General features: G+C 32.7%; 7 protein-coding genes across 7 annotated transcripts in view; 4 read left to right on the top strand and 3 right to left on the bottom strand.

Annotated features, from left to right (window-relative positions):
* Positions 1–271: 271 nt before the first annotated feature.
* Positions 272–1399, top strand: NAEGRDRAFT_76204 (uncharacterized protein; the record flags this gene model as incomplete). Its single annotated transcript, XM_002668829.1, has 1 exon — positions 272–1399. The coding sequence occupies one exon, from the start codon at positions 272–274 to the stop codon at positions 1397–1399; it is 1128 nt and encodes a 375-aa protein (XP_002668875.1).
* A 331-nt stretch (positions 1400–1730) lies between these two features.
* NAEGRDRAFT_44886 (uncharacterized protein) lies at positions 1731–2912 on the top strand (the record flags this gene model as incomplete). Its single annotated transcript, XM_002668828.1, has 1 exon — positions 1731–2912. One exon carries the CDS (start codon positions 1731–1733, stop codon positions 2910–2912), a length of 1182 nt encoding a protein of 393 aa, XP_002668874.1.
* A 36-nt stretch (positions 2913–2948) lies between these two features.
* Positions 2949–3452, bottom strand: NAEGRDRAFT_82296 (uncharacterized protein; the record flags this gene model as incomplete). Its single annotated transcript, XM_002668822.1, has 1 exon — positions 2949–3452. One exon carries the CDS (start codon positions 3450–3452, stop codon positions 3129–3131), a length of 324 nt encoding a protein of 107 aa, XP_002668868.1. The 3' UTR covers positions 2949–3128.
* A 142-nt stretch (positions 3453–3594) lies between these two features.
* On the bottom strand, positions 3595–5142 carry NAEGRDRAFT_54561 (uncharacterized protein; the record flags this gene model as incomplete). Its single annotated transcript, XM_002668821.1, has 1 exon — positions 3595–5142. The coding sequence occupies one exon, from the start codon at positions 5140–5142 to the stop codon at positions 3595–3597; it is 1548 nt and encodes a 515-aa protein (XP_002668867.1).
* A 484-nt stretch (positions 5143–5626) lies between these two features.
* Positions 5627–7123, top strand: NAEGRDRAFT_54560 (uncharacterized protein; the record flags this gene model as incomplete). The annotated part of the gene is made up of 2 exons (XM_002668827.1): positions 5627–6539; positions 6612–7123. The coding sequence occupies 2 exons, from the start codon at positions 5627–5629 to the stop codon at positions 7121–7123; spliced, it is 1425 nt and encodes a 474-aa protein (XP_002668873.1).
* Positions 7124–7129: 6 nt separating this feature from the next.
* On the bottom strand, positions 7130–8884 carry NAEGRDRAFT_76200 (uncharacterized protein; the record flags this gene model as incomplete). Its single annotated transcript, XM_002668820.1, has 1 exon — positions 7130–8884. One exon carries the CDS (start codon positions 8882–8884, stop codon positions 7130–7132), a length of 1755 nt encoding a protein of 584 aa, XP_002668866.1.
* Positions 8885–9443: 559 nt separating this feature from the next.
* The window catches only part of NAEGRDRAFT_76199 (uncharacterized protein), a gene marked incomplete at both ends in the record, with an annotated part of 2293 nt that continues 1267 nt past the window's right edge, over positions 9444–10469 (top strand). The window contains 2 exons of the mRNA XM_002668826.1: positions 9444–9628; positions 9692–10426. Coding sequence (XP_002668872.1) covers positions 9444–9628; positions 9692–10426 — 920 coding nt within the window. The remainder of the gene's footprint in view (positions 9629–9691; positions 10427–10469) is intronic.

Genomic DNA, 10469 nt, shown 5'->3' with positions numbered 1-10469 from the left:
GCGGAGAGAGAAGATTTAGTTGGATAACACCGGGATAGCGATTAATGTTTCTAGAAGCCTTACTGATGTGTTATCCACTGTGATCATGATAACAACATCATTAGAACATTAAAACAAATCTCAAGTAGAAAAAAAACAACTTCCAAGCTGCCTTCTTCGCTTGCACGCTTAAGACTTTCTAATTTTCCTTCGAAGACCCAACGGTTACATTTTTCGTACAAATTTGGCGCCCAAATATTCAACACACAAAATTTCAACTCACTCGTAAAAAATGTCTTCATCTCAAACAGCTGCTGGTGGTAACTTGTTTTATCACGTGGTTGATTCTTGGTTCGGAGTGATGGGATCTAATAATTCCTATCTTTATACACAAAAAGAAGGTATTATAAATGGTCCACCGCATTCCTTCCCTATGATTTTTGGTAGTAATGAACCTGCACCAATAAGAAGAAGTAATTGGCTTTATCAAGATACACAATTTGTATTAATTTCTGCTGTGATTATCTTTATTGTTAGACGACTTGTTATTGAAAAAATTGTTGCTCACTTATTTGGATTGAACAAGAAATCAAATGATAAAAAGGATGAAAAGGAAGCTGCAGCTAAAGCTCACAGAGTTCAAGAAAATACTTGGTTTTCTCTTTATTATACAATATCATCAATTGCAGGCTTTTTAATTTTGCAACAAACTCCGTGGTTATTTGATTTAAATCATTTAATTATTGGTTATCCTGAACAACACACTGGCTTTGAATATCCACTTATGAGAGAATATTTGCTTGTAGGAGCAGGTTTCTATGTTCAAGCTTTATTTACACTGATTTTTGTTGATGAAAAGATGAAGGATTTCTGGGAAATGCTCGTTCATCACTTGGTTACTATTGGCTTGATTTATGGTTGTATTTCCGTTTATTATCATCGTATTGGAACATTAGTATTAATTTTACATGATGTTGTCGATATTTTTCTCTACTGTGCCAAGGCTTCTAAACACATGAAAGCAAGGGAATCCACCACTACAGCATTATTTGTTCTCTTTGTGTTGGCTTTCTTATTGTTGAGATTAATTTACTTCCCATCACTTATTCTTAAATCATTGACAAATTATGCAGGTTGGGATTATCCATCAAGATATTATCTGGTACGTTATGTGAGTGATTCCGTGACTCCTATTGAAGTTAGTGATTATGGTATTTGCCTCCAACGTTATTGTTTAAGTCCATATTGGGCTTTGATCGCTTTGATGGCAATGTTGGTTTGTCTTCACATCTTTTGGTTTTCCTTAATTTCAAAGATTGTTTGGAGAAAATTAGTTGGAAGAGGATTGGATGATATCAGAGAAGATGACGTGGATGATTCCGATGATGAGGATGACAAGAAGAAGAAAAAGAAGGATTAATTTTGTGAGAGATCTACTTATTTATTTCAACAATTTTGCATGTACTACTATACTATAAAAACAAATTCAATTAATTTTCATCATCAATTAGTAATTGATGATGTTTTTTCACTCTTAATGATCAGACAATATAGAGTAATCTATTTTCACCTGTCTGTCATTTAAATGTCATCCATTACCTTCACTCATCAAAAAAAATTCTTCATCAACAGTGCAGAAATAATAATAACAGTATCTTTATATTTTCACAATGTCCTATATACCATATAATAAGAGAGCACAAGCTATCAATGATGATACCATTGTTGCTCATACCGGACACATCAATACCATGAATTTAATTCGTGACCATCAAGGAGCCATTGTTTGTGATTTGGGAAGTAGTTTTGTTAAAGCAGGATTGGCAGGAGAACAATTTCCAAAAGCAGTTTTCCCAACAATTATTGGAAAACCAAAAAGTCATGTCGACACTCGTAAATTATTTGGAGCAAGAGAGAAAATGAATGAAGCAAAATCATATTTTGTTGGATTGGAAGCCCATCAAAGAAAGGGTATTTGTGAATTATCTCATCCAATTAATCGTGGAGGTAAAGGTGTTCAAAATTGGGATGATATTGAATTGTTATTAGAACATATTTATCATTTCCATTTACGTGTTAATCCAAAAGATCACCCAATTTTATTGACAGAACAACCATTGACATCAGTCACTCATCGTCAACAGTATATTCAATTATTATTTGAAAAATTCCAATCACATTCATTATTCTTTGCAATTCAAGGATTGCTCTCAATATATGCAACTGGTGATTTAGATGGTATTGTTTTAGATTCAGGTGATGGATCGACACACGTTGTTCCAGTGTTTGAAGGTTATCCTCAAACATATGCCATGTTAAAAAGTGAATTGGCAGGTTGTGATATTACTAATCATTTAACAAAATTAATGTTACAACATTCTGGATATGATTTTACACAAAATAGTGCTTCATTAGATTTCGTTCGTGATGTTAAGGAAGCTTCATGTTATGTTGCTTTGAATTATGATCACACTTTGAAATTATTCCAAGAATCAAAGAAGAATGAATTCAGAAATCAATTCCAATTACCAGATGGTACATTTATTAATATTGATTGTGAACGTTTCCAAGCTGCAGAAATTTTGTTCCAACCAAATATGATTGGTTCAGAAGAATTGGGTATTCACGAATTGTTAAATACCTCAATTCAACATTGTAATATGGATATCAGAAAGAATATGTTTAAGAATGTCATTCTCTCTGGTGGTAATACTCTTATTAAGGGTATTCAAGAACGTTTAACACGTGAAATGACACGTATGGTAGGTGGTGCTGTTAGATTACGAATTATTGCTCCTCCTGAACGTAAATATTCAGTTTGGATTGGTGGTTCAATTCTTTCAAGTTTGTCTTCATTCCAAGATCGTTGGATTAGACGTGCTGATTATGAAGAATTAGGTCCTGATTTGATCTCTAAAATGTTGTTCCACTAAATTATCAAAAGTAATGTCTTCAAAGATGATAAAATGTTAATAAAACAATAATTTATTTACAAAATAAATTATATTCGCCTTTTCTGCATTCCTTATAATAATAATTAAACAAATTGAGCCAAAATTATTGCCTATAGCACCAATCAACCGTGCTGATAACAATAACATCCAATTTACATATCCAATGCTTGCTGAAGTATATCATCACAAGAGTATTTAATACTTTCCGAAATATTTATATCTTTCCTTGGTTTGAATTTGTTGTGCTTCTTGACCCATTCTATGTAATTTATTTCCATATCCTAAATCATATTCCCACAAAGCATAGGTTGCAACAGCACTGATAGGAATCAAGGCTCCGACAGGGAATTTCTTAGCAAGGGCCCAATAACCCATACTACCAATAGTTAATACACTCAAGTAACCACCAGCCCATCTGCAACGTTCACGTGATTTAGCAACATTCATAGCCAATGTCATTTCATTGGCATTGTAGATAGAACGAGCATTACGGAGGGTTGCACCTTGAGGTTCAGACATTTTTTTAAATTAATTTATAGAAAATAATAATTTCTGCGTTTTTTACTTTTTGCTTTCAATTTGGTTGTTATTTAGAAATTAAGATTTTACATATTGTAATAATGTTAAAAATTAAGTTGTATTAAATAATTTATATTAAATGTTACAGGAAATAACTGTTAAATTCTGAAATGTCCATATCCTGACAGAGGAAAGGATCAACGTTATCATTGAGAAATTCTAAAAGTTCTTCTTCTTGAGGTAGGAATTTATCAATCTTATCATTAATTTTCAATAGGAATTGTCTCATTTGTTTGTAGTAGGAGAATGTTCTATCAAATGAATTACTTTCAGAATTAGAAGTGAATTCCACGTTATGCTCGAATTGAGTTTCAGCTTGTATTAATAATTTTTCAGTGTTTTCCACATAGACAGAAATGTATCTGTATCGACTGGATAATACCTGTAGTGCTCTTAAATCCTTCTTGACAACTTGAAAATAGTCAACTGTGTCTGTAAGAATTTCTTCTGGAAATATTTCATGAATTCCAAATCTGTAAACTCTTGGAAATGGTTGATTATTTTGTCGTTTACCCTCCACAATTGATTTAAGAATCTCCAAATTTACATTAGCACTGGCAAGATAATAGGGTATCATTAGAGGTGAGATGAAAGAGAAAAAATCTGTTTGTGATGCTTCAGTCAGCGCGAGAGCACTTTGTTCCAGTAATTTAATCCAGGGTTCGTGTTCCTTACTGAGAGGTATTGGTATATTGGCTATTGAGATTTTTAAAATTCTCACACCATTGAGCATAAATAATTGTACAAATTCGTGCATTTTTTGGCACATACTCGGTCTAACAGATTGTTTCAATGAAACATGAATCATATTGAATACAGCTTCAAACCCTCTAATTCTCTCCTCCAATGTATTAATATCATAAATATTGATCAAGTTGAAATCTACATATTTTTTCAATTCTTCTGGAATTTCAATGCCAACAATTTGATAAAACGTATTTTCTAGAATATCTGAAACTGGTAGAGGATTAGATTGACTTGCAAGAGTTTCAACAACATTTTTAAATATCATAAAATCTCTCACACTCATTACAACATTAGATCCGAAAGAATGTTGCCTTTCTTGTAGAGCCTCTTGTTTTGATAAATTTCTTTGGGTTGCATAGATATCCAATTCCGAAATAAAGTTTTCACTACAACTCAAATAAAATCTAGCTCGTTTCCTGTCCATTGTACCTGCAAAATAGAATGCCATATGATTATAGGTGCATGCCACATATTGATTTTCGTTTTGATCATAAACGTGTTTCAGCACTTCTCTTGCTCTTTGCATTGATTTTTCAGAAAAATCCAAAAATCCAAACCTCTGCTCACACAATCCTTGAACAGATAATAAATATGCCAAAATATCCTTTCTTTCATTAATAAGTGTACTTGTATCCATAAATATCATCTCTTCCATTTGTTCCATTGAAAATGCAGGAGAACCAATACAAATTATTTCAGCATACGTCTGAATTGTATTCTTTTTAATTTGTCTAACATTTTCATTAGCACTGTTATTATGCAGAGGATTCATTCGAACATTTTTCTTTTTTAAAGATGGAGTTTCATAATTATATTCACATTTAAAGCCTTTTTGTTTACATCTAGAACAAGCAGGAATTAATTTATCGCACTTGATGATCATCAAATGATTGCAATCTCCTTTTAATTTCTTCTTCTTACCTTTTTATGTGAATTTTTACATGATAAACAAGCCTTCGTGCTCAACATTTGTTTTTGGTTATGATCATCACCATTCCGATATTCTTGTTCTTGTTGAGAAGGTGGAAATGAAGTGGGATGTTGATTCATTTTTTTTAATTGGAACCATTTACGAATATTCCAAATATGAAAAGAGGCTAGCGTGATTTCTTTAACAGACAGTATTAGCCTTACTCTACACTTTTCGTTAGTGTCGGTTGTTCTTGTTCCTCTTCACTATCTCCAAAAAAAATTTTTCTTTTAATTGTTTTTGTGTTGTTGCTGCTCAATATAAAAATTTTTACTAAGGCTTTATTGCAATTCTTAAAACTTATTGTGTCAAGTCTGTATCACTGGAGTGAGAATTCATCATTCCTTGTAGTAATAATCATCATCAAATAATAGTAATTTTAATCTGGTTTGAAATGATGTTGGACAGAAATTCAGTTTCTCATCATTATGCTCACCTTCCTCCAACACCTCAATTACCTGCCACTTCATCGATATCAAATAATGGAAATGGGTTCACCCGAAAGCCTTCTAAATATTTAAATAATATACCTCCCCCAAATAATTTGATTGTAGCTTTTCAACCTTCAACATCGAACGGATCAATTCAAAATAATATAAATCCTCATCATCAACAATATAATCATTCTCATCAACCTTCAACACATTATAATTTATCTCCTCCAGGTACTTCCGTAGGCTCAGGAATACCTACCTTATTACAACCTATACAAACGACTAATGGGAAAAATCTTTTAGTGAAAAGAAGTAGTGCCAATCAGTTACTTCCAAGTTTACAAACTGAAAAATCGAACGGTAATATATTGAGGTCGATATCACCAACTCCTCAAACTAAAAACTTTGTTTCCAGTAATACAACACAAGTACACAATAATATAACTTCAAATAAGAGTTTCAATGATACAAGAGGAAGAGCAGAAACAAGTTTAGGGTTTTATGAGGAAAAGAAACCAAAATCGAAGGAAAAGGAAGGGTCTGAAGATAAAGAAAGACTCTATACCAAGTATATAGAAAAATTGAGTCAAGAGCTTGATAAAAAGAAGCGAAAAATTAAAGAGCTGACATTGGAAATCAAAAAGTTGAACCAAATGCATATATCAAATGATATTGATCAAAAACTCATTCGATTTAGAAGTGGGATGAATATGAATGGTGAAGGAGGTCACACTTACTTTGAGGATACTGAATCCTCATCATCAGACGAAGAGGAAATTGAGGAAATGTTCCCAGAGCAAGATGATAAAGAAGACAGCTTAAAGGGAAACAAATTAAGCCCATTTTCAACACCAAAGTCAAAGAAGGATTCACCTAGTAACAGCAAAAAGAACTTATCCTCTCCATCACAGGCATCCCAACTTTCTCCATCAATGGACAGGCAAACAGTAATCGATTCCATAAACGCAAGCAGAGATAGAGAGGTCAAGGAGCTGGAAGCTCAAATTAAAAGTTGGAAGGACACAGCTGACAAATTGAAAGATGAATTGACTTCCACTCGGTCCGAATTTGTTCAATACAAGATTAGTGCAGAGAATGAAGCATCAAAATTACTAAAAGAAATACAGAGAGCTAATAGTTCACAAAACTTTGAAGAAGAAACGAAGGTAATATTTTATAAGAACTTAGCTTCCCATTACGAGTCAGAGAATAAGAAGAATTTAGTAATGAATGAAAAGTTACAAACCGAACTGAGGAATGAAAAGAGTTCAGGAAATGAATTGGAAGACTTGGTTGTAAAGCAACAAAAGAATTTTTCAGATTATCAGGATAAAACATCAAGAGAGCTATCTGAATGCAGAAAAGAACTTGATAGACTGCGAAGAATATTGAAAATGAGTAAGAACAGTGATGATTCTTTCATTGAGGATGACGAAATGTCTGCAACCTTTCAAAAATAAATAGATTTACTTTTTCTTGTTCTTATTCTTATTCTTTTTGTTCTTGTTATTCTTCTTTTTTGGCTTTTGGGGTTTTTCTTGGATTGTTCCTATGATTGGTTCTTCTGTTTGAAAATTTTCGGCTGAGGACACTTCATCTACTAATACTTTGTCTGATGTTTCAAATTCAGTATCTACCTTACTTGGAGAATTTTCGATTCCCCCTTCTGATTTCGCTTCGACTTGGGAAACATCTTCAGGAATGATACTTGCACTCTCTGATTCTATAGTTTCAGTGCAGTGCTCAGATAGTTTAACAGGTGTTTCTTGTATTTCTTCAACATTGGAAGTTGTGAAGTGTCCAGCTATCTCTGTTTCCATTGAATCTCCAACATTTGAAGTAGTGGAGAGGTCAGATACTTCAATGGGTGTTTCTTGTAGTTCACTTTCTTCAACTTGGGTTTCAGAGGAAATATCATCTAATTTCTCAATTTGCTTTTCATCATTGCCAATGGTTATCTCATCAGCATGCTCTGGGGCCTCTTCGACGTTTTCATTGTTAAACACCGCATCTTCGTCAATTGAAATATGGAATTCATCATTTTCTGACGATTCAGGTGATTGACTTTGATCTACAATATCTACATCAGTTGGTGGGTCATTTTCTTCTTGTTTGTTCCTTTCTTCTATGAGCTGTTCTAAATTGTCAGAAGTAATAAATAATGTGTCTGGTGGACTTTCCAATCCAATTTCATCTATATGATCTAACTCGTTCAAAGTGGTTTCAATGTTTGAAAATTCGTTATCGTCATCATTATCGTATAATGCACTTTCTTCAATACTTTCATCCAATAGGTTTTCTTCTTCAAAACTTTCATTAATATCACTAACTTGCAATAAATTGTCTCCTTTTAGCTTTTTAACGAGAGTTGTTTTTTTACCAGTTGAGTTCTTGTTTGGAAGGGCTGGTATATGGGGTGGGTCAGATTTAAAAGAGTTGCTTCTTGATTTAGGGGAGGTAATATTTCTTGGAGAGGTAATTGTCTTGCTTGGTGAAGTTTTAACATATGGCATTCTTCTTGAAAGTTCCAAATCCTTCTTCTCTTGAACTATTTGTCTTGCAGTTTTCTCTTGCTTTGGAGATTTCATAAAATCCAAATATCTTGGGGAGGATTTTGCTGATTTACTATTGAGTTGAGGAGAGAACGTTTCTTTTGGAGGGGTGATTTGCTTCTTAGGTTCCATATACCTTGGAGATGCTTTCTCTGTGAGTTTAGCCTTCAATTGAGAAACCTTGCTCAATTTTTGTTCATAAGGAGATTGGTAAATTTCATACTGAGAGGAATAGTCAAGCTCATCCATCATCCTGAGTGATGAGAGTGCATTCTTGGATTCCTCTTGTGTACTACTGGTGTTAATTGGTGAATTTAAAGCTGTTTTTAAATGTTTGATACAATCAGATGCTCTTGAAATGATTTGATGATGCTCTATTGGATCTCTCAAAGGAACTCCTTGTTGAGGAACAATCTTCTTTTCATACAATCTACTTGTTCTCGGAGTTGCCTGAGTCATGTGACTTCTTGCAGTGTACATATTTTCCTCATCCTCATTATACTTATCCAAGTTAGAAGTATCAAAAATTACATTATTATTCATCAACAAATCTTCCGAAATTCCAGTGATATTCAATTGATTGTATTCCTCTTCTGTTGGTCTTGAGGTAGTAAATGTTTGAAACTCATCCTCATCATCACTCAAACATGCAGCAGCTCTTGCATCCATTTCTTCTCTCGTCTATACACAAAACAATTTTAATAAGGCTGTAGTATGATTACAGATATGCTTGAGCCTCAAAACTTCCCTCTTCTGTAAGGCTTTTTTTTCTGATATTTTAACGTCCATTGAGGTTAAATCTTCATACAAAAAAGAGCGCGAAAATAAAATGGACCTTTTGTGATGTTCTTATTCGATCTTCATAGGACATCATCGTATTGCATATCATAATGCAGGTGTTAAATATTTTAGATAAAAAAGTGCACTGATAATCTTTGTTAATAAGTTGTATTGAGTAATTGTTTTCGAAATACTATAATGAACCAAATATCAGTAAGGAAATGTTTAAAAACAATTACCTCTTTCCACTTTGAGAATTTAGATGTTGTTATTTCCAAACTGTTGCATCTAGCTAGTTCTTATTATAAAACACTAATTTGGACATATTCTAACATTGACATTTGACGGCATTTTTGAAGGCATCCATTAATGGAGAATTTTATAGACTTCAAAAAAAACATTAAAAAAAAACAACATTACTTCTCCACATCATTCAACATTCAAAAAGATGAAAAAACTTGCTGGTTTCTTCAAGGGTAACAAAAATTCAACATCCACCACTGACGACGATGAAAAGATTAAAATTAGGAAAAAGTTATTGGAAAAGGCTATTTGTGATTGGAGTGCTAAAGATGTGTCTCTGTGGTTAAAATCAATTGATTTGCAAGACTATTGCAAGGAATTTGAAAAAATGTAGGTTAATTCTTCTTTCGTTTATTCTTCCAATTTCAATATTTTATATATATATATATATAGGGATATTACAGGTGCAGAATTATTAGAATTAACTGATGATGATTTAGTCAAAGACTTGAAAATATCCAAATTAGGTCATCGTAAAAGATTGAAAAAACAATTAGACTACCTAGTTCAACACAATGAATTTCTCACAGAGGAAGATGATCCACCCTCCTCTACCAGCAATACAACAATGGAAAATCAATCAAGTTATCAAGGAACAATAATGCAAGGAAAACCATCACTGGAAACTAGGTCAATGACTTCCTATCAATCAACAATGAATGATAATGATAGTGTTCATAGTTTTAATTCGAATAGTAATATTCCTACTAGTGATATAATGATTAAATGTTATGATTCTCTTGAAAATCAATCAGATGCAACAATTTTAAGATTCTCTCCTGAGGATGAGTTAACTTTACAAAAAGTTAAAATGGAAGTTTTATCTAGAAAACCAATTCTTTCCTCTACCAATCAAATTCAATTGAAATATAAGGATGAAGATGATGATATTATTACATTGAAGAAGGAAGATGATTTTAAACTTTGTTTGGCAAATTACAGAAATTCAGGACAACGTTATCTGAAACTTTACATTTCTTCAAATATTTCTTTACCAACAAACAAATCACCACCAACAATCTCTTCAAGTTTAAGAGATTCTAATGAGGAAAGTAGTGAACTTATTCAAATTCTTGAAGGAATGGTTGATGCAATTGTTGTCATGACTGCCAATGATAAACTTATAAAGTATGTGAATAAGGCAGCAGAAACTCTATTGAACTATACGAAA

The sequence above is a fragment of the Naegleria gruberi genome (assembly GCF_000004985.1).
Source record: "Naegleria gruberi genomic scaffold NAEGRscaffold_96, whole genome shotgun sequence".
NCBI lineage: Eukaryota > Heterolobosea > Eutetramitea > Acrasida > Naegleriidae > Naegleria > Naegleria gruberi.
Note: the sequence above shows the minus strand (reverse complement) of the source record. Positions and strands in the feature narration are given on the sequence as shown.